This window comes from Ylistrum balloti, unplaced genomic scaffold, assembly GCF_031769215.1.
Source record: "Ylistrum balloti isolate Yb309-2 unplaced genomic scaffold, AGI_CSIRO_Ybal_v1 Utg369602, whole genome shotgun sequence".
NCBI classification, from domain to species: domain Eukaryota; kingdom Metazoa; phylum Mollusca; class Bivalvia; order Pectinida; family Pectinidae; genus Ylistrum; species Ylistrum balloti.
In genome coordinates this window covers 903,021-928,559 of record NW_026781882.1, presented here as the reverse complement: position 1 = coordinate 928,559, position 25,539 = coordinate 903,021, and the positions used below count along the sequence as shown (strand labels likewise).

The following is a 25,539-nucleotide window of genomic DNA, read 5'->3' as shown; positions in this document are numbered from 1 at the left end:
TGTGAAATTATTTCTTGTAATTGCATCCCATACAGTAGAGCTACAATGTACAGTGTAAAATATCTTTATGAATGAAATGCCATTCACCATCCATAAATAAATGGATGAAACCTCATTGAAATTTGGATGTCGACAAATCAATGACAACAAGATAGGTAAAGTCATGGTCATACTAAAACTATTAAAGGGGGTACTAGAAATATATACGTATATGTTGCAACAAAAGGGATTGATTGGGTTGATTATAAAATCGAAGCGACATCTTCAATCATCATAAATTAAATCTATAGTTCGATGTCGCCATGCTATGAAGTCAGTATGTATTATTTACACATACGTCAAACGTGATCGACGGATGGTCTCACATATTAACAATTACTGTCTGTGGGATAAAAAGGTGACTCTTAGTCTAATTAGACGTTAACTTTTATCGTGATAATAAGTTTCGGTGTTGATAAAATATCATCTGTGTCGTTAAGTGCCTTACACAGACGTTTACAGACACTATAAATCAACCTACTAAATGTGCAATGAGAAATTGTCATGAAATAAAATAGAATTATTTATGGTTTATTTTTGTTCGAGTGACTTTTTTTATCATTTTTCGACCTCGTAAATTGATAATCTGTGTCCATTGAGATTACAACGGCAGACAACAAGGCAAAGAATGACAGGGAAGACAGGAGAAGAATGGAAGGATAAAGATTCTAATATTAACAGGAAAATATGTTTTAATTTATTGGCTGGAATAGTAAACCTCAAATCTGCTGGGAGCCCAAAGGCAGTGCTCTGGTTCGATCGTTACCAGTGGGATACACTCACTGTTTGTGTCTTCAGTATCCAAAATTCATAATAAGACAATTTAAGATCAAGTCTAAAATGGGATCACAAATTTATTCGTCTCATACGACATGCAATTGGATATATATCACACAGAAAGAAATAAATATACATTAAACTACGTTTCAATGCAATCAATAAATGAAAACGGCCTAAGTGTAGGAATACTTATTTATTATTATCATAATGTATAATTCTTTTAATTCATCGACTGAAACGTATGTGACAGAAAGAGATGTGATGTTGGTTGTATGATGTATAACAATTATACAAATAAACTTAGAATGTTTGTCAATATAATTAGTAACCTTAACATGGAGATGTGCAGAATACTTTTTTATAAAGTATACCGTATAAATATTGAGTTCAACAGAGTTACGGCCCTTGGCAGTTTATCTGCTCCTCGCCATTGATGATATACCGAGTCCTCAATATGGTTTTGACATCGAGGTCTCGCTGTAGTTTATGTGATACTTATGATTGTTATATCAGCTTGCATATAAAAAGAAAGAAAAAAGAAAATCGCTTGAGATAACATCAAAATGAAAGACAAGAGAAATGAGGTACATGTATAAATTTAAACACGCTTTGAAATAAATATTTCAAAAAATAAATAAGACTAATTAAAAAAATAAATAAGACTAATTAAAAAAATAAATAAGACTAATTAAAAAAATAAATAAGACTAATTAAAAAGAAATAGACAAAATAATAAGTATGGTTATCTTCTATTGATTACTTCTGTATCTGGTACCATCTCAACCATTGTTTCAGCTTCATCTTCCGTTATTACCTGTTACAAAAATACAAATCGATCAACTCAAGGCAAAAACACTAAATATAGAGGGGGAAATTGGTTTTACTCAAATCTGTTGACATATTATTGGGCAAGGATGATACATCAAAGATGTTTCTGTATAAGTAAGGCGTATTATTGGACAAGGTTGATACAAACAACATGTTTCTGTATGAATAAGGCGTATTATTGGACAAAGCTGATACAACCATCAGGCTTCTGTATAAGTAAGGCATATTATGATATAGGTTGATACAAACAACATGTTTCCGTATAAGTAAGGCGTATTATTATATAAGCTGATACAAACATCATGCTTCTGTATGAATAAGGCGTATTATTGGACAAGGTTTATACATCAAACATGTTTCTGTATAAGTAAGGCGTATTATTATATAGGTGGATACATCAAACATGTTTCTGTATAAGTAAGGCGTATGATTGGACAAGGCTGATACAAACATCAGGCTTCTGTATAAGTAAGGCATATTATGATATAGGTTGATACAAACATCATGCTTCTGTATGAATAAGGCCTATTATTGGACAAGGTTTATACATCAAACATGTTTCTGTATAAGTAAGGCGTATTATTATATAGGTGGATACATCAAACATGTTTCTGTATAAGTAAGGCGTATGATTGGACAAGGCTGATACAAACATCAGGCTTCTGTATAAGTAAGGCGTATGATTGGACAAGGCTGATACAACCAACATGTTTCTGTATAAGTAAGGCGTATGATTGGACAAGGCTGATACAAACATCAGGCTTCTGTATAAGTAAGGCGTATGATTGGACAAGGCTGATACAAACATCAGGCTTCTGTATAAATAAGGCGTATTATTTGATAGGTTGATACAAACAGGCTTCTGAATAAGTAAGTCTTATGATTTACGCTTGTTATATATCATATCTGAACTTTTGTTTCTTTCTAAACTACTATTTCTACTGATTCCGTTAACTCTACCTCACTAAGACTTTAAATAATTATTTGTCATTTTGAGGAAGACTTTGGGTGGTGTTTTATAACCGAGACACATCCGATTCTTTTTTAAACGGCTAAATAGCACTCAGTCTTGTAATACGGCTATAAGTGGCATGCCTGTTGTTAGTATAATGTCATTAAGTGGGAACTGTTGGCAGTGTAATGCAATGTAGAAGCACTATAACGTGGTATTCAGCTTCTTACTTACATGAACATGTCACAGGCTTTTCCCAAACATGAATGAATTTCCCACGCACACACAAGGAAACTGTCTTGGAATTACCATATAAGCAGAAACTACACTACTTGTATTAGTCAGGAAATAAATGGAAATGTCTTAAATATCAGTCCTAAAAAGACAGGAGAATTTCGACCCAGAAAAGGCGTTATAATACTGCTATTTAGTAACGCAATTCCTGTTTGATTTCATAAGAGTGCATCTTATACGATACTTTAGATAGTATGTAATCATGTAACTGTCATTAAAACAATCTGATATAGTAGAGATATTAACACGTACATGAACAGAAAAAGAAGTCAATATTTTCCTGTATCTGTGACCTTATTTCTGCTGTAATGTACATGCAATCTTATGTTAACATTAACGTATATATATTCTAAACATTATCTTAAAATTATTGTTATATCATTATATTTTATATGTTTCGCGACTGTGCTGACAAATTAGACACAAATACTCTTTATCACATTTATTACCTTAAACAAAAGATAAAATGTTTATCTTGAATGCAGTTTCAATGAATACCTACCTTTTCTGACCCTGTATACGTATTTCCACGCTGAGATTTTCTACATGAATTGAAGATACAGCAACGCATGAGGTAGTCATATAATGGTACAACCAATGCCGAGTCGACAGGTTTCTGAGCTGCTGAAAACAGAATTACCTGTATCAAACGGTGTCTTAACGAAGTATAGATTCATGTTAGTTGCGTTAAGGAGATACATTCATTTTCTTTTTTAAATTTCAATAAAGTACATTATTTTAACTTACCTTGTAGACGACTAACAAATGATCCAATCACAAGCACCAAACAGATACCGAGTGGCGCCAGCCATTTATAGGATAGAGAGTACAATATATCCAGACCTTGACTGAAAATATAATAATGATCAGGTGAAATGTTATAGAGATCTCGTCTATTGATACACAAATATGTATCGAGTATAATCTATTCGGACCTTGCCTGAAAATATGACAATTATAAGGTGACATTTTAGTTAGGCTCTTGTGTTCATACAAAATGTGTGTCGAGTACAGTTTATCTAGATCTTGCATTAAAATACAATGATGATTATGTGAAATTTGATTTAGGCCTCGTCTGTTGATGCAAAATATGTACCGAGCACAGAATATCTATACCTTGTCCAGAAAATACAATGTTGATAAAATGAAAATTTATCTGGACTGTTAATCGATACAAATTATGTACCGTGCAGAGTAAGTAACTTATCGAATATTGACACAAAAGATCGACTGTGTAAGTTAAATCTTGGTCTCTTCTGTAAATTAAAAAAAGTATTTTATATTGAGTTACGTGTAAAATATATATTGAGTAAATTATACCTACATAGAATATGTAGAAATTATGTGTAGTTCGTGACAGTTAAAGCACGTGCGAAGACTTATAACGAGTATAAAACATCTATGTATATTATTAGTAATACCTATGCATATACATTTTCATAAAAAATCAGTGACAACACTAGTTGTGATTCGCTAAATTTTCAATCATAATATTTTGAAATAATACATGATTAATATTGTTATAACTTACGGTCCGTAATGAACTGGTGTAGGGGTAACTTCTACTACAATTTTTGAATCATTTAACATTGTCCCCGCTGATATATATTGATAGGTAGTTGAATTAATGATTCCTGATGTGTTGAACATTGCACAGTTTTCTGTTGAAGCCGGCTCTAATTTTGGATTTAGACGTGCTCCTGCCGAAATCAACTTTCCGAATGATATCCAACCCACAACAAGGACGCACACCACTGCGCCGACTATTGCACCCTGTGATAATATGAATATCAATTTATAATGTTTTAAGACTTTAAGGCTATTAAGCATCATGAATAACATTTTCTTGCATTAATTTCAAATCTGTAATACATGCATAAGTTCAGAATAATCAAATTTAGAGGAATGGAGCAATAGGAAAAATATACTTAGTAGATAAAATTAAATGAAATACTGTTGTGCAAGAGTATATGAATGGTGGATTTAAAATGGTCAATATAAGGGCTTTTGCAGATGAATTGAAACTGAGTTGGGCTAGAAGACTATATCATACATCAGGTAAGTGGTCCTCAATATTAAAGACTTGTGTAAACATTGATGTCCTACTAAATGTTGGATGTGGGTATGTACAAAAATGTCAAAATTACTAATAATAAATCCTAGAAAGATGTTTTAGAGCGTGGTATACATTACAGATTTTAAAAGAAATGAGTATTAGAATGGAAAAGTCATTGTTGGAAATACCTATATGGTTCAATAGGAATATATCTATATCCGGAAAACAGCAGAGGTGTAAGAACTATATCAGACAAGCTAGAGGATGGTAACATAGATAATTTTCTAAGGCTCCTGGATTGTTTGCAGGCATACAATGTGACCAATATTTCTTTTTATAAATATCAAGGGAGCATATCTTAAGTCAAAAGTTTTGTCTGATAAACTATTCATAGAGAATACTGTTGTGCGGCCTATAATTCTATTTTATATCCATATTTTAAGACAGAGAAGCTTTCTACAAAATGCCGTTTAAGGTAACGAAAAATACTAGACTACAGTGGCTCCAGTTCAGAATTTCCCATTACATTTTAACTACTAATTCCAGACATTTCAAGGCAAAGCTAGTCACCAGTCAAAGAAGAAGCAAAGAAGAAATGAAACATCCTTTCATTACAGTACGTAAGTTATGAAGTTTTAACTATATTTATGTGTGTATACAATAAAAACATTTCACTGCAGTAAAAAAATTCAATTAAATTAATCAGAAGTTTAAGATAAAAAATGATTCTTAAGGAATCACAATTGTCATCTTTCTTTTTCATCATGTGATATAATTGCTTTATTTTTTTTAAAAAAATATGATTATTTTTTAATTCTACTATATTGCTCATTTATGCATATATATTCCTAAACCAGTCTTTAAGTGATCATTCCGATAAATCGTATGTACAACTTACCTTTACATTAGCTTTCGGATTAAACCACCCTAGTATAAACAGTCCAGCGATGGCACCTTCCAGACATGATCCGGTAGTATCCAATATCTGTAGAGAAATGTATCGACATTAATGAATTGACATTAACAAATATCGTAAGCAATCATTTATATATGAGCAGGTTCCATAGATATACAATTTAACAATGTTGTTTCATTATTATTGACAGTTAACAGTTTCCGTTAAACATTTCTTATGCAATTACTATTTTATCGTTCTGTTTTGTGATTGTCGTTATTGTGAAGTCCTGTTACAGATTATTGGTTTGGTTAAGATGATATAAAAATATGTTTATCAATACCAGCAAGAACGAGTACGAAATACAAGGAAGAAGATACTTTAACAACAAACGGTTTGGTAATTCGAACTCAGAATCGACATAGCGAGAGCAAAATATCAACAATGTGTTATTAACAAACAGACTCATGATAAAGTACTATGGGAATAATAACCGATATTTTTAAATATTAACATCTTTTGCTTCACTGACCACATCTGTCATGTAAAACGTAGTTAATCCAAGTAATGGCATGTCCCTTTTGAGAATAACTTAAACAACAAGAAACCACCTGACATACAACAAATCTCACTGCATATCAGAATGAAATACAACATTTCCTCATAAGATCTAGACTAAGACCGTCGAAATTCATCACAGTCTTAACAACAGCTCTACTTCAATATCGTCTATACACTACTGCTTAGCAAGGAGAAGTAACTATCTATAAATCCAGACGCTTACATCTGATAAAGATATTGTGGACCGACAATAATATTCTATTCTTGTGTAACAGAATTTGCACATTAATACACAACGGTAACGTAACGTTCTATACATTCCCCAAGAAAGCTTCGGCCGGAGAAAATACCTGTCAGTTTGTGAAACCTAAAAACTGTACATAAGACATATACGCGAATAGTATCATTTAGTACAATTTTGAGTTAGAATAGAAACAGCTCTTTCCTCCTTCTAGGACTCGTCAGTGTTGCTGCATCCTACAGCTGTTTCGTCCTTCTAGGACTCGCCAGTGATGGTTTAGGGCCTACATAGTAAACCGAAGACACGACAAGATATTCTAAAGTGATAAAGAAAAATATCGAAATCGCATTATACCTGCGTACAACAGCTGATTATATCTGACATACACCATTTCCCGATATGTACAACTACAAACAATCCTTGACAATCAGATTTTTTTACATTTGTTTTATTGTTCGAAAATATTTGTCAAAAAAACTTATTGATTTTAATCACAAAGCCAGAGATAATGCATAACAACTCGACTCTTATTATAATATATCAAAATGTTTCATAAGAAATGCATCAATACATATCAATGTGAGATGAGATTTTTCTTGGAGGTCTTCATCTAAAAATGGTAACATTACATACCTGGGACACAGGTCCGTCGATACCAGATATACCGAAGGCAATGACTACTGCCAATACACCAAACAGTAGCACTGAAAATGATAAGTAAAACGTTAACTCTTGACCTATCATACTTATGTAGAAAAAATGAAAACAACGTTAAAAGTGTTCACCGCTCATATATAACATATATGCGAACTTTCAATTTTCAAATTGATCTCTGTTCTTTTTTTCTTTACCATATTGGACGATGGAGTGTTAAGATTGGCCACGGGAATACTTTCTTATGTTGAACACTGACGATGTGTATTAAAATCTAGGCTACAGCAAACGAAGAGTGCGCCAACTGTGGTAAAATAATTTACCGGGCGAGATTAATTCATTTTTTTTTCAATTTCTCACATAACTGGATCATAAGCAAACGTAGATATCTTGCAAATATCTCCATGTTATTGCAAGCACTGAAATTTTATACTTAGAGAGACTGCAGTACTTTACCTATCCAACATCAGTACTTAACAAGAATCCAGAAGAATGCGGATGATTTTGTTTTTACCATGTCTGACAAGTTTGATCAGATGAGGACTTCCTTCATTATTGATGTAATTAGGCATTTTTTGGAAGTCAGTGGAATATAGTATTTAATTAGAAACAGAAAATGTAAATTTTGTACTATGATCAAATCTATCGGAAAATGGACATCTTCTCTAGCGGTGACCACTTTGAAGAGTATATTATCATTTCTACTTATACATAAAAATAAATGTTTAAAATGTGTTCCTTATATTACATAATGATATATAAATTCGTTTCGTGAGTAATTTATAATGCATTTTTATCAGTTCACAATTAGAAAAATATTCGAAATTTGAAATATCTTATTTCAGTTCTCAAGAACATAAAACCTCAAAATAAAGTACCATGAAGACATTATCAAAGAATTCACCTGAAAATTGTGCAATTCGTATTGCTCGTTGGTCAGACATGGGTTTGGTGTGTGGTTTCACGATATCCTCCCAGAACATGGCCGACATCGCACTTAATACTGATGACATGGTACTACAAGTAAATGGTGTTAGTATGAAATAAAACACGTCCCTACAGAAGTTTACCATAAATGACATGGACTATTTTGAACCTTTCAATAACTTCTCTCACTTGACATCTGAAGGTATATCTGCCTCCACAGAGAAACAATGAATTACAAGAGATTCATAGGTCATAAGTCATCTTATGAACAAAGTGAATTAACTTAAACGACGTCGTATATGTATTTCAAATTTTAAGTGTTCAAAACAGCAAATGCATCCTATGTTAATAGTTCTGACAAAGCTGTATATTTTCCCATGCGAAATAATAAAATTATGTTTCCAAAACTGAAAGTTTCCTGTAAAACTAACAGTAAAATATAACTGCTCCCTAGGGAATAAAGTAAGGTCATGGAGCATGAATTTCAGTAAAGCATCTAAAAATCTATTTTATTGTATTAACTTAACGGTGGGTCTTAATATGTGCATTTTTTTGTAATTTAAGTCAATTCAACCTCTTGGTTCAGCTCAACAAGACCTAGGGGTCATTATCAGTTTATACTAATAGATCTAAATAAATTTTCATTATTTTGCAGTCGAAAACAAGTTACGCTCAAAATATTTTCCTGTATAGATCTTAGTAAACGTGACTACCTCAGATCCCCTGTGGGGTAAAGACTATGTAATTTACGAATTCAATTCATCTTTGGCCATGGAAGATTTCTCCAGTGTCATCAAAATCGATTCATGCTATTTGAAAAGAAGTTGAAATTGTCTTTAGTGTATGGATGCGTGGCGACGGACAAAGGGCGATTGCAATAAGTCACTTGAGATTCAGCGGACCTAATATATGTTGCGAGTACGATTATCGCAACAAATCAGTATCGCGTTGTCTGAAACATTTATTTTTTTGGTTTGGGTTGGAAACAAAATCGAATTAATTCCCCTCTGGTGATTGAAACAAGTTATGTTTTTTACCTACACTTGCGAAATGTAATAATGACCAGTCGTTTGATGGTGCAGCTTCAGCTAATTGATATATAAAGATAGGCTAATAAAATTAGAGGTCTATGTCTGTTGGAAGATGGGACCGGAACGGAAGAAATTTCTGTGTTTGATCTAAAGAAAGCGACATGTACTTAGGTGTAATTGTTATCTTTTTAATATTTGATTAAAGATGAAGAGTTTATTCTGCGGTATTCAATCAGGTCGCAGTGCCACTGATATTTGTCCAGCGCCAGCTGATTAACACAACTTTTCGCCAATTATCTTGTCAATTCGGCATTGCAAGGCGTTTTAAGAGTACATATTACCAATCATTTTATTGTGTGTAATAGAATAAGATAAGTAACGAATACTTTTCTCTCTCTCTCTCTCTTTTAAACATTTTAATACTGACTGTTTATTCAGCTGATTTCACTTGCTGGCTTCTTTCGGGAGTTTAAAAAATTATAAATGTATGCAAGACAATAAAACATACCACATGTTGGAAATGAAAGACAGAATTTAGTGGTATGATAAGCAGATGAATCGGCTATGGTGTCGGCCACATCACTGGGCTTTAACAGAGATACACATCTGATTTGGGTGTGTCAGTTTACAACTAGCTTAAAAACAGTACATACAGACAATTAACTAATTGAAAATTTTATTATATTGTGTAAAAATTGTTGAGAAAATGATAACATCAAAAAAGAATATAAACTATTTACCATGTCCATTCTAATAACAGTGAATATTGTCGGGACTAGGGAAAAATAGGTAATAGGCTATAAAATGCTTATAAATCTCTAATTTTCATTATTTATTACAGTTTAAATTTAACTATCCAAATTCGTATTTTGTTCACTTAATATGAACATATAAAAAGAAATCAGATACATAAAATATCGTGAATGGTATCGTTTTACATTGTGTATTAGCATTCTTTACAACAAAATCAGATGTTACAGACTGACCACAAAATGACATTTTCTGAACGTAAATAAAATCATTCAACAATAAAGTTGATTTCTCCTGTGTAAAATGACAGGAATCGCGCTCATGAAACTTGTAAATCCTTCCGATGACGCGAATCAAAGTGTATTTGATGAAACCGAACAATTTTTGGTTTAGAATCTTTAGGATGCCTATAATCACTGGTCAGAGCGTCACTCCATCATTTGTTTTCTTCTCTGAAACATGTCAATAAACACTTTTCTAAACCATATTGATACACAAATCAGTCATATGATATATCGACAAGGAAAAAATACACGATCTATTCATACATATCACAATTACAGGCCATTCAAATCAAACACCATTTGCACTTACCAATCAGAAAATGAAGAAACGTCCCATTCACTATATCTCGTGGTATAACTGCAGTATCCTCTTCCTTAGAAACAAAGTTTCAGAACTTCCATCGTTCTTCCACAAGTGTAAGATATTCGTTTTCTTTATTGTCTATTTCTCAACCATTCTGAACAAAATTGCAGAATATTTCGTGCTTAAAATTCATATTGGAATCCAGTAAGACTACCTCAAACACAAGCACAGTGCAGTATATCATTGTATGATAAATATCTCCGTTTCCGTGCCATATCCTTATATATCCGTAATTTGCAGTCCTGCAGGTAAAAAATCGGACGCCGGCAATGATGACACAATGTAGTCACATGGACCGCACGTGACGTTTTTTCAAACCATTTGCCAACTTACTGGTCACAAATGTATCGATATGAACCTAGATATTAATATATCAGTAAAGGATACACTGGTGTCGTAATTGCCGAATTAATCAATGACATATCTTTAATTACCTGAGTGAAGCACTGAATAGCGCCGCTAAGAACAGTCCCGGAAGACAAGGTGTATTCTTAAATATGTCTCTAACCAACATTGCTATTAACTGCAAAACCAAAAAAACGACATTTTAAAAAAAAATGTTATATTAATGTTCACACAAATTAATGACATATTTTCAAAAAAAATAGGGTTAGGATACATAAAGTCGAGTCATACTATAGTTAAAAAATGTACCATACAGCAGCTGTTTCGTAATTCAAGGACTCGTCAGTGATGCCAAGGGCCTAAATTTGGAGGTCTGGGAGGCGACTGAGAAAAGTAATCGAAAGAAAAGTCAAAATCTAGATGGAGAGGTGCGCTATCCCCAGAATTCAATATACGTCGTAGTTTTCATATGTCTGATAATTTTAGAAGAACATCGAGGACATTTTTCTTCTGAACCGTGACACTATCCTATTGAATAAAAGAACATGGCATGAATATATAAACAGTGTAACAGAAGACGTGTGGTCAAGGAATGAGAGCATTAATTGTAACGAGTATACATTATACAAAATGTATTTTAATCCATTTAGAGCTACCGACTAAATTGGCGTGTGTGTCTGTACCTGGTTTTCATTTCGGACTTGATTGGCTTCCAATGGATCGCACCCTTTTGTTTGAAAATAAGCAAACATGATGGCTCCCTCCATTACTGCTAATGCGGCTATGAACATGGACAGGAAAGCAGCAATGAGGTACATTCTAAAACAAACAAAACATTTCGGTATTTCAAATTAAATTTTTAAATGTAATTCGCTGACAGTATCATTAATATTAGACATTTGTTATCTTATTCACGGATTTGACAAAACCCTAAGTAATGCAGTTTAAAGATTTATATCATATGTTAATCATAAGAAGGGTTACTTCTACCTTTTCGCTGTTGACACAGTAGGAGTTGCTTTGACCCTCTGGAATGTCGCTTGATTAAACTGAAGTCGTAATCCGTATATCATGCCACCAATGAAAAGGCTCCAGAAGGACTGACGTAGAGTGGGATCTGGGTTAAAACTGAATGGCAGAGATTTAATACTTAGGATTCATAAAGATGTGGTTAGCGTTATAGGACACGTAGCAAAAAACGTAACGCATTCTGCATAAAACATGAGAATAAGTGTCTTTTCGTCATCCTCCAGTATAAACAAAAATGATGTAAATAAATGCTTTCGGAACATGTCCTGAATCTGGTATTCATTCTTGGATGACAGCTGTATTTATACAGACAATTTAATAAAATGTAACTTTACCACATCTTGAAATACATAAGTATAAGGCTGTTACCAGATGGTAGTATACAGTCTAAAATAATACAATTTGGGTGACAGATAAATAATCGAGAGGCATTCTATCGATCTGTCAGTCATATTATATTCATATCGACTATTTGCTACTACACTTTTTGATATATGTATAATATAGAAAGCATGTACAAATTAGAACACGTAATGTTCTTGTTTGTACATACCATATGTTATCTATTGATAAAACACTTACTCAAGCATGTTGAACCTTCCCTTATCATTCACTATACTCCAAGTGTTCGTCAATCCACCTGCTTCCATTGTACCCTTGTTACAAATTCATTCGAAAGTCGGATCAGAAAATTGTAGTATTTCATACGTAATTTTTAGATCATCAATTATGCATACAAGATACATTTGTATTACAGATGTTATCCGAAAAAAAATGAGATCTAATACGAAATTCTAAACAAGTAAATAGATGTGTATAAGTGAAAACAATCTACTTTCACTGCAAAAAAATGTCCTACTGAACAACTTTTTAAAATATATCTATTACTGAAGGTAGCAAAGGCGATGGTTCATATCGACATTACCTTGATGAGAGTTGCGAACATGGCAACAAACATGAGAACTGCTTGAAAAACGTCTGTCCATATCACAGCTGTGAATCCGCCCTATAATCAATCAAACAGATACTAAAAATAAAGACGACAAGTTGTACTTTCGATATTCTAGAACAAAACCCTTCCATGTGATGATGAAGTGTACTTACAATTATTATATACAGCAGAACACTAGTCGTTGTCATGGTGATGATGAAGTGTACATTCAATCATTATATACAGCAGAACACTAGTCGTTGTAATGGTGATTATGAAGTGTACTTACAAAAACGGTATACACTAGAGCACTAGTCGTTGTCATGGTGATGATGAGGTGTACTTACAAGAACGGTATACACCAGAACACTAGTTGTTGTCATGGTGATGATGATGTGTACTTACAATCATTATATACACTAGAACACTAGTCGTTGTCATGGTGATTATGAAGTGTACTTACAAAAACGGTATACACTAGAACACTAGCCGTTGTCATGGTGATGATGAGGTGTACTTACAAGAACGGTATACACCAGAACACTAGTTGTTGTCATGGTGATGATGATGTGTACTTACAATCATTATATACACTAGAACACTAGTCGTTGTCATGGTGATTATGAGGTGTACTTACAAGAACGGCATACACCAGAACACTAGTTGTTGTCATGGTGATGATGATGTGTAATTACACTAGTCGTCATGATGATGATGAGGTGTACTTACAAGAACGGTATACACTAGAACACTAGTCGTTGTCATGGTGATTATGATGTGTACTTACATGAACGGTATACACTAGAACACTAGTTGTCATGGTGATGATGAGGTGTACTTACAAGAACGGTATAAATCACAACAATTACTGTCAGTGTAACAATAGATGTCCACATTGGAATATCAGCAACTGAAACAGATAAATTTAGTATATTTTATTTTCGTTTTATCATCATTTTGAAATTGGTCACAGTTAAATCGTCGCCGGGATTTATTAACACAACATCCTTTTTTTAACCTGATGTATTTCCCCACTATTTGGACCGATTTATAGACGTACTTCTACTGTTGTTTTATTTCATGCCGATTTTAAGTTATTTATTCTAATATATATATCTATATTATTAAGAAATTTGTTACAAAAATGATTTCAACTTGATTACTTATGGGGAACAACGTGCCGTGACTCAGTCCTTACCCATTTCTAAGGTAACAGCCGGTACAAATAACACGCTTCCGAGGTAGTTAGCCTGCATTCAAAATTATATATTACAATATACTTATTTAAATTTGGAAAAGAACGTACACTATTTTGCTTTGGAATCAATTTTTCCCTCGGTCATTTTATCCTAGATTAACAAATTATTGATACAATTCGTAATATTGTTAAGGTAAACGGTTGAATAACTTCATACCGAAGGGAAAACAGTAGTACAATGCGGATCTTCCGCAAGTGTTGTTAAGTCTTCAAGTAAAACGTCCTTTGAGTAGGAGTAAATATCATTTCTGATTTTGTTGATAAACAATAATTTCTTTGATCGAGCAACATTTCTTTAAAACGAAGATAATTTTTTCCAAATCAGAACTGAATACGTCTTGTATGGTTATGACACTGACAATAATGTGATGAATATGTATGAATCTTACCCTTGCAAGCAGGCCTATGACTGTTGCAAATACTCGAATCCCATGGGAGTTGAAGCGTAGCTCGAAATACTATAATAACAACATCATTATCATTCATATGTGATTCAATTTTCAATGCGATTTAACGACCTCGCAAAAAACATAAGTTATGTGCATACTGTGATTATTACATAACTTAATCTTGCTTGCTCTCTATCAAATTAGTTTGTGTAATGCCTTCATAACATGAAGATATGACGACTACCTTTGATTGGGTGGTAGATACGTTGAAATCGCAAATGAAAATGGTAGATACGTTGAAATCGCAAATGAAAATGTCTGTTTAGGAAAGAAAATTACATCCTGATCAAATTACTATGACTAATATACATGAATCAATACACCGTGTGGTATTGAAAAGCATATAATGTAGGGATATGTGAACATAGGACACTGCGCCTGGTTTGTTTAATGTCTCTTACTACAATCATAGTACTGTGCATTCTATCGATTATCAAACATAGACTGGATTAAATTCCTTTGTCACAACTTTTCTCCGCTAAACCTTCAATATGATCTGATGTGTGATTTCTTTTTATTATTTAAATTGTTGTGGTGAACATGTTGAAATAAAATGTATTATTCTAATTATGAGTCTGTGCAATAAAAGAATAATGATAATGATACAGTAGGTCCTACATTTATATCGAAATCATTCTCTGACCTGTTGTCAGGGTCTATCCAATCGGAGTTTTGTGTCATAATATTTTTTCGAAGAAAATTTGAATTTGTTAAGAAAGCAGAAACTATTCGTGGTCATTTTTAGTGCTGACGTGCAGTTTTCAAAGATTTACCTGGTTCATGCTGGTAAAGTTGAGTTTCTTTTGTGACGGTATGATAAGATAGAGAGTTAATAGCTGGGCTATAAAAATCCCTATAATTGACATATACCACTGCATTCCGTACATGTACACTTCCGCCGGAACTCCCAACATCATGATGCCAGATTCATAGGAAACCATTAACGATAAGGCCACTGGAAACGTCCACATATTTCCATCACCTAAAATGAATTGCTTTGTCGTTTTTTGCTTGCGTCCCCGTAAAGAATAGAAAAGGCCTATTCCTAACGAGAAACACAGCGTTATAACAAACACGGTGTAATCCGCCCAGTTTAAAAATGCCATCTTTTGTTTCTTGAAGTCCTAGGAATTAATTTCCTGAAAATAAAAACGAAAATATTTGTAAGAGATAGAGAAAATAATAACGACCTAACATTGTTGCATTTTTCCTTGCGATCGTCAGTGTCAGGAATCATAATTCGATAGTGTACAATATCGGCAAAAGTCTATCACGATCACTTCAACGTACCTGCAAACTTTTAATCGCGAAATTTAGAAACAGTAGCCGCAAGAATTACGAAGCACACATTGAATTAAAATCATTGGGTTGGACCAGTATAAGTAATATTCCTATATATGATTTAACTGATCTGAGGATACATTAACGTTCCTAAAGTGTAGATAAGTCACAAGTTATTGGCACCATAATTATACGATAATTTTGATCATTTTTAGATGTCGATTAATGTGGTGATTAGAAGGTGATATCAACCCAACCAACAGGTGTGGTAGGTATGGATATCAACCCAACCAACAGGTGTGGTAGGTACGTTGTTGATATCAACCCAACCAACAGGTGTGTTAAGTATGTTGTTGATATCAACCCAACCAACAGGTATGTTTTAGGTATGTTGTTGATATCAACCCAACAAACAGGTGTGTTAGGCATGTTGTTGATATCAACCCAACCAACAGGTGTGTTAGGCATGTTGTTGATATCAACCCAACCAACAGGTGTGTTAGGTATGTTGTTGATATCAACCCAACCAACAGGTGTGGTAGGTATGTTGTTGTTATCAACCCAACCAACAGGTGTGATAGGCATGTTGTTGAAATCAACCCAACCGAAAGGTGTGTTAGGCATGTTGTTGATATCCACCCAACCAACAGGTGTGGTAGGCATGTTGTTTTTATCAACCCAACCAACAGGAGTGGTAGGTGCGTTGTTGATATTAACCCAACCAACAGGTGTGGTAGGTGCGTTGTTGATATCATCCCAACAAACAGGTGTGGTAGGTGTGTTGTTGATATCAACCCAACAAACAGGTGTGGTAGGTACGTTGTTGATATTAACCCAACCAACAGGTATGTTAGGCATGTTGTTGATATCAACCCAACCAACAGGTATGTTAGGCATGTTGTTGATATCAACCCAACCAACAAGTGTGGTAGGTATGTTGTTGTTATCAACTCAACCAACAGGAGTGGTAGGTGCGTTGTTGATATTAACCCAACCAACAGGTGTGGCAGGTGCGTTGTTGATATCAACCCAACAAACAGGTGTGATAGGCATGTTGTTGAAATCAACCCAGGCATGTTGTTGAAATCAACCCAACCGAAAGGTGTGTTAGCCATGTTGTTGATATCCACCCAACCAACAGGTGTGGTAGGTATGTTGTTGTTATCAACCCAACCAACAGGTGTGGTAGGTGCGTTGTTGATATCAACCCAACCAACAGGTGTGGTAGATGCGTTGTTGATATCAACCAAATCAAAAGGTTTCTTAGTTACAATGTCGTCATCAACATAACCAACAGGCGTGGAAGGTACATTGTTGAAATCGCCTCAACCAACAGGTGTGCCAGGATGTTGAAATCAACCCAAACATGTGTGTTAGGCATGTTGTTGAAATCGGCCCAATCAACAGGTTCGGTAGGCATGTTGTTGAAATCGACCCAATCAACAGGTTCGATAGGTACGTTGTTAAAATAAACGCAAGCATGTTTGTTAGGCATGTTGTTTAAATCTACCCCATCAACAGGTGTGGTAGGTACGTTGTTGATATCAACCCAACCAACAGGTGTGTTAAGTATGTTGTTGATATCAACCCAACCAACAGGTGTGTTAGGCATGTTGTTGATATCAACCCAACAGGTGTGGTAACAGGTGTGTTAGGCATGTTGTTGAAATCAACCCAACCGAAAGGTGTGTTAGCCATGTTGTTGAAATCAACCCAAAAAACAGGTTCGGTAGGTACGTTGTTGAAATCAACACAAACATGTGTGTTAGGCATGTTGTTGAAATCAACCCAACCAACAGGTTTGGTAGGTACGTTGTTGAAATCAACCCAACCAACAGGTGTGATAGGCATGTTGTTGAAATCAACCCAACCATGTTGTTGAAATCAACCCAACCGAAAGGTGTGTTAGGCATGTTGTTGATATCCACCCAACCAACAGGTGTGGTAGGTACGTTGCAACGCAAGCATGTTGTTAGGCATGTTGTTTAAATCAACTCAACCAACAGGAGTGGTAGGTGCGTTGTTGATATTAACCCAACCAACAGGTGTGGCAGGTGCGTTGTTGATATCAACCCAAACAGGTGTGTTAGGCATGTTGTTGAAACCTACCCAATCAACAGGTTCGGTAGGTACGTTGTTGAAATCAACACAAACATGTGTGTTAGGCATGTTGTTGAAATCAACCCAACCAACAGGTTTGGTAGGTTGATATCAACCCAACCAACAGTGTGGTAGGTGAAATCAACCCAAACAGATGTGTTAGGCATGTTGTTGAAATCGATCCAATCAACAGGCTCGGTAGGTACGTTGTTGAAATCGACCCAATCAACAGGTTCGGTAGGTACGTTGTTGAAATCAACCCAACCAACAGGTTCGGTAGGTACGTTGTTGAAATAAACGCAAACATGTGTGTGTTGAAATCAACCCAAAAACAGGTGTGGTAGGTATGTTGTTGAAATCAACACAAACATGTGTGTTAGGCATGTTGTTGAAATCAACCCAACCAACAGGTGTGGTAGGTATGTTGTTGAAATCAACCCAAAACAGGTGTGTTAGGTATGTTGTTGAAATCAACCCAACCAACAGGTGTGGTAGGTACGTTGTTGAAATCAACCCAACCAACAGGTGTGGTAGGTGCGTTGTTGAAATCAACCCAACAAGGCAGGTTGTGGTAGGTACGTTGTTGAAATCAACCCAAACAGGTGTGTTAGGCATGTTGTTGAAATCGACCCAATCAACAGGTTCGGTAGGTACGTTGTTGAAATCAACCCAAAAAACAGGTTCGGTAGGTACGTTGTTGAAATCAACCCAGGTTCGGTAGGTACGTTGTTGAAATCAACACAAACATGTGTGTTAGGCATGTTGTTGAAATCGACCCAATCAACAGGTTCGGTAGGTACGTTGTTGAAATCGACCCAATCAACAGGTTCGGTAGGTACGTTGTTGAAATCAACGCAAGCATGTTTGTTAGGCATGTTGTTTAAATCGACCCAATCAACAGGTGTGGTAGGTACGTTGTTGAAATCAACCCAAACAGGTGTGTTAGGCATGTTGTTGAAATCGACCCAATCAACAGGTTCGGTAGGTACGTTGTTGAAATCGACCCAATCAACAGGTTCGGTAGGCATGTTGTTGAAATCGAACCAATCAACAGGTTCGATAGGTACGTTGTTAAAATAAACGCAAGCATGTTTGTTAGGCATGTTGTTTAAATCGACCCCATCAACAGGTGTGGTAGGTACGTTGTTGAAATCAACCCAAACAGATGTGTTAGGCATGTTGTTGAAATCGATCCAATCAACAGGCTCGGTAGGTACGTTGTTGATATCAACCCAAACAGGTGTGTTAGGCATGTTGTTGAAATCGACCCAATCAACAGGTTCGGTAGGTACGTTGTTGAAATCAACCCAAAAAACAGGTTCGGTAGGTACGTTGTTGAAATCAACACAAACATGTGTGTTAGGCATGTTGTTGAAATCGACCCAATCAACAGGTTCGGTAGGTACGTTGTTGAAATCAACCCAAACAGATGTGTTAGGCATGTTGTTGAAATCGATCCAATCAACAGGTTGGTACGTTGTTGAAATCAGGTGTTTTAGGCATACGTTGTTGAAATCGTACCCAATATCAAAAGGTTGTGTGTAGGTATGGTTCAAAATCAACCCAACAATGCAGGTCATAGGTACCCAAATCGACCCAATCAACAGGTTCGGTAGGTATGTTGTTGTTATCAACTCAACCAACAGGAGTGGTAGGTGCGTTGTTGATATCAACCCAACAAACAGGTGTGGTAGGCATGTTGTTGAAATCAACCCAGGCATGTGTGTTAGGCATGTTGTTGAAATCAACCCAACCAACAGGTTCGGTAGGTACGTTATTGAAATAAACGCAAGCATGTTTGTTAGGCATGTTGTTTAAATCGACCCAATCAACAGGTTTGGTAGGTACGTTGTTGAAATCAACCCAAACGGCCACTGGAAGTAGTTTCCGTGGTACTGATCTCAGGAACATTTCCTGTCATCCCTTGTTTCATGATTATAGGTAGTTTAAACATGCATACAATCGTGTTAAAAATCAAATCATGGACTTTTAACTCCTAACAGTCTACAATAATGCCATACAAAAATATTATTGTCCATTTTGCCCGCGTGATATTAGAGGAGTGTACAAGAGATACATTAATACGTCTGTGATGACATGCAGGGCGGATTTTAAACCGTTTAAATAACCTACCTTCCGTTAGATAAGAATCAAATAGTAGGTTAAGACTCAAAGTACATGTATATCACGATTTTCGCTATCTTTGAGTTAATCAAATAAATTATCTTTGCTATTCAAATTGATTAATTTAGATAAAGTTTGATCAGTTCGTTCTACAAGCAAGGTTATTGTATGTCTTACAGTCATGGTCATTTAAGGACTTGTCAGGTTTGGGTGGTGAAGGAAAGCCGGAGTTTCCGGTGAAAAACCACCGACCTGCGGCCAGCAGGGATCGAATCCCTAGAGATTGAGGGTTAGTGAGAAGGACGACAGACATCTTAACCATTCGATCATTGCTGCCTAATTTGCCTCCGAGAGCAAATGATTGCTGGGATTATCATGAAATACTAATTCATGTTTATTGCGGATTTTTTTATCTTGATTGTACTTTTACCCTTAAGTAAATACTACAGAGTAACATGTAGATACAAACTGCACTATATATATAAATGGTTCGCTTTTAACATATACTTGACATTGACAAATATTTGTAGATCAATACCTGTGCGAATAATGGCTTATTGTTCTTCCCATTTCAATTAGTGTTTAAGTTTCATCATTGACCCAAGATTGAATTCTAAATTTGGATTGTTTCTTTCCTAATCTAATTTGATTGCAATTAAAAAATACACAGAAGTAAAATTAATGTAATTCATCAAAACCGATCTGGATACGGACTTAAAGGCATCATCAAAGTCCGTGGTCTTGATACTGAAACGTTTTATTTTAAATGTTGAACATCTCCTTTATTTATAATACAAAAGTATCTGGGGACATACGTAGAACAACGACCTTTTCGTCTGTAAATAATCCCATTAAAGGGTAATCAAAACAAGAAATATAACGTGTATATATATGTTACTTAATAATGTTGTATGTATCGATAAAATATTTGAAAGAATAAAATCAACATGACAAATGTATTCCGCTAACGTTTTCAGGCCTAACAGCCATCTTCAGACAATACATACAACATAGCTGGAACATCTCATAACAAGAATAAATGAAAGTAATTGTATCCAGATTTTTGGACGAAATTATTAAATATGTTCTTTGATTTTAAAAGTGATTTCCTATTGGTATGTAATATACACATCATCAGATCGTTATCTGAAGGGTGTATTGACGGACGAGGCCTGTGATCTAAACTGAGTTTCTTAAAAAAATACGAAAATCAGTCTAGCATGAACTGTTGGGTTAAAAATTATCGACCGCCTGTATGGTGCTGTCTATTTAGTGTTACCATCACAGAAGTTATAATTTACAGGTAAATCGGGAAATTTGACAATTTGGGTTCTTTCCACACGTAGAGATAATAAGTGGAAACTTGATCTCAGACTACATTCCGCATCTCTGATCACCATCCCACGAAAGCTAGATTTGGTTTAAACCACGACAGCCTTCCCATTTAGAGAATGCGTGTTTCAAAATTGAATTTATCCAGAATTCCAAATAATTTGTTTCGCTATTGTAAATTATTGTTTTAAATACGTATACTACACTCCAGTTCACTTGTAAATGGGTTATAAACTGTACTCTCTAGAGTTGTTCCCAGCTCCTAATGAGTAATGCAAGGTTGTTACTCACGATGGAGAAGATGACGAGACACCAGTTTGGCGCCAAATGTCACGGTCGCGCCAGTCTTTAGAGATCCAACTAAAGGAGATAAATCCTCGAACGACCAGGCATACGGTGTTACCTTGGTGAGCGATTTTCCTCATCATCAGATTATGTCGCCAGATCACTGACGATCAACCGGGATGCAACGCCTTGAAATAAGACAAGTCAAAGAGGCGGAAAGCCTACCAGGCAACCAACCAACCAATCATCAGATTGTTAGTTAAGTTCTTAAGTGCTTCCTGGGGCGATACTAAAAAGTAAGTCCGGTTCGGCATTGTGGCGGAACAGGTCCTGACGGGTTAACGAAGCTGCACTATGCATATTTATATATGTTACAGTATTTTATTAAGATTCTTTTACGAGTGTCAGGATCACAACAGAGAAGCTATGCTGTGTCCCGTACAGATTGGATTATCGAGAAGGAGATACTTCATTGGAGAGGAAAGACTTCCTCCGTCTCTCGTAAAGTTAAAAACCAAATGAACACGGCTCCCATTTAAATACAGATCGTTAATTTGTGAGCGCTAGCTAGTAATAATTCTACTTTACAAACCCAGTGCTGGATTACAATCGTTTGTTATACAGGTAGAATTAGTTGTCTGCTTTTGAAATAGTCAAAGACATTTAAACCCACGCCATTCAATAAATAATTACCTGTGTAGTTGCCAGAAATTCGTGAACTCTATAATTATGATATCCATTACATATTTTTAATCTATATACGAATATATTTATGGTGCAGTAAATGTTAAATAGCATAGTTAAATAAAAATGTTCTACTGGTGCAACCATTTTGTTAAAACAATACGGGTTTATACATGCAACCCGAACACCAACACGTCTCGCATGAATTGTGCTGTACATTGTTATGTTTTAACATTGAATAAATTAGCAGCAATTACATTCAAATACTGTTTATATCTGTAGTAAATATGTACGAAACAACACTTACCGAAATAATGACTTCCCACGTAAAATTAGGCCCTCGCACCGTTTGTACAGCGTGCCTGGTGATATACATATACTCACATATCATTTTTACTAACAATCGGAACAACCACTAATTAATTTAAAATGAGTTCGGACAACGGAGAGACCGAATCCGGACATATTTTCCGATATCTTTCTGTTTTTATTATTTTTTAAGCAAATGGTCACAAGCTGTTAAAATAGACTTTTTAGTAAGCTGAGAAGAAGTTAGATAAACAAGTATTTAAGGAAAAAATGATAACTGTATCTGAACAAGAAAAATAACAATGCTTAGTTATATCATTTAAAGTTTAAATTTCTAAAGGGATATTCTGCCTAAGTTGCAAAATTTCTCGCTGTTCTGCACCTCTTACGAACTCATTTTCAGAATTTCAAAATTACTGTTAGCATCTAAATATCCCTCCTGTGGTCAGATTGGACAGGCGAAGTTGGTGGGAGTACTCCAAGACAAACTAAATATAGCGCATCGGGAAATCCGGAACTGAAAGGTCACTATATCATAGATTTCCGGTAGATAATTGGCATGCATTCAAGTGTGTATGTTGTTCACTAATATATCTGCTGCGTTTTCAATTGTATTACTTTATTAGATTTATTTTCTGTTGATTTTATGAGTTACACAAACATTTCATTATGTTCGGCTTATAACAACGCAAATCTGTAGTGACGTAATCAGGGTCGGGCAAACGTTTATAAATCGATTTAGCCAGATCTTCAAAGATTTTCCGTAAAATGAAAATAATTGTTTAATTGGTAAACTGAAATGTACAAATGCACCATTTCTACAAGTTATCATTGTTACAGTCTTAACGGCCCGTCAACACATAAAAGGCCATAAGGCGCATCAACCAGTAAAACACACAGCGGTCCAGAAGGGATATAACATCAAACAAACTAAATGGTAACAGGCAATTGCTAAAGATCTAAACTCTAAAAATATAGACCAACATCTTTCAAATAACCTAAAACCTTATAAATCTCAACAGTTTCAAAAAGGGTCTTGTAACGTTACGATTAAAAAAATTCTCGACTAGACAGAAGGTCCATGCAGTCGAATAGAAATGGTTAATGGTGAATGTCTCATTACATCCTATGCACCGCGGATTATATTCGCCTTTCAACATATGTGAATGCGAAAGGTATGTAAGGCCCATCTGAAGACGTCAAGGACAACTTCGTCTCGGTGGCTGTCTCTATAGCATGGAGACCATTCACCGATTATAGGTTTTACGGAGTGCAATTTATTATTGGTATATTGATTCCATTCCTCATGCCAAAAAAATGTTTGATAAATGGTTTAAAATCGGTAAAATGAAGTTTAAAAACAACAGGTGGTAGCGATAAAGCTATGACATGATCTGTTTTTTCATTGCCTGGTATTCCCATGTGCCCAGGAACCCAGCAAAAAGCAATACGAAAGTTAAAGGCAAGTTCATGATATAGTATTATTGTATTACGGATAAAAATATCTATTGCTAAGAATTTGTAGTACAGAAAGAGAGTCTGAATGGATAACAGCTGTCATTACTTGGTTTGTTTGAATATATTCAAGGGCGAGGTAGATAGCTCGCGCTTCTGCCGAGAATATTGGAGCATTGTACGTTAGGCGGCATCCATAGGCTTCATCTTGTGAAACCATGGCCGCGGCAACCTTATCATTATCTTTTGAACCATCAGTATAGAAATGTTTTATATTTTAACTGGAAGCGCTAATCTAATCATTTTATGAAGTCAAAAAGTCAACTTCGGGTGAATTCAAGAGCCAGGGTGGAATTTATATCGTTCCAAATGACTGAATTTGGTCAATATCAATATTTGTGCTTTGTTAAAGAACGGAAATCCGAATACCGAATTATGGAATGGTCTTTGATTTGTTTTAAAGAAGGTTTTATATTTTGGATCAAATAAAAGTGAAAAAGCAGGATTTGAAGGATTTTACTTTGGCTGAATTGTGTTTTGCCAATTTATTGGTGATGAACAGTGTCTAATGATTTGAGATCTGAGAGTCTAGCAGATTCATACACAATGGAACCGTAGTCTAATAAGAGCTCTATAGTCTTAGCAAAACTTTTCAGCTCCGCAAAATGTGTTGGACACAACCTTTAGAATACTCAGTGCCTTAAGACATTTGGCTTTAAGGTTTTTTATATGTGGAAGGAACGACAATGTCCTGTCGAATATCACACCGAAGAATTCCGTTTACTCAACAACTGGAATGGGTACACCGAAAAAGATAATGTTGGATCGTCGTGTTGTTTCCGATTTTGACAAAAATGCATACAAACTGTATTTGATTGTGAAAATTTAAATCCATTTTCATCTGCCCAATTTGTAGTCGATTCAAACATTGTTGTAGTTGTCTTTCGATGGTATTCATATGGTTAGATCAATAACATAACTGAAGTCACCAACATAAAGAGCGCCCTCCGTTGAAGGGGATAATGTTTTGATAATACTGGTAATTTTAAGTCCAAAAAGTGTAACCGAGAGAATGCTGCCTTGTGGTACACCCGTTTCCTGCTGATGAACATCGGAAAGGGTCGTTACTTTCCGGACTTGAAATACTCTTGAAATAAAATTTGATATATTACCTCTAATACCTATATCGTGCAGATCTTTCATTCTATCGTATTTCTACGTTGTGTCGTTAGTCTTTTCCAAATCGAAGAAAACGACAACCAAGTGCTCCTTCTTTAGAAAAGCCTCACGCACAAAGGTTT

General features: G+C 35.1%; 1 protein-coding gene across 1 annotated transcript; it reads right to left on the bottom strand.

The window, feature by feature from the left end:
* Positions 1–1,561: 1,561 nt before the first annotated feature.
* Positions 1,562–15,774, bottom strand: LOC132546143 (sodium-dependent multivitamin transporter-like). The gene is made up of 16 exons (XM_060209845.1): positions 15,442–15,774; positions 14,609–14,677; positions 14,160–14,211; positions 13,804–13,871; positions 12,956–13,036; positions 12,613–12,686; positions 11,992–12,129; positions 11,685–11,820; positions 11,091–11,179; positions 8,205–8,317; positions 7,280–7,350; positions 5,848–5,934; positions 4,425–4,666; positions 3,641–3,741; positions 3,396–3,514; positions 1,562–1,633 (listed from the first exon to the last, which is right to left on the bottom strand). The coding sequence occupies exons 1-16, from the start codon at positions 15,772–15,774 to the stop codon at positions 1,562–1,564; spliced, it is 1,845 nt and encodes a 614-aa protein (XP_060065828.1).
* Between the last annotated feature and the right edge of the window lie 9,765 nt (positions 15,775–25,539).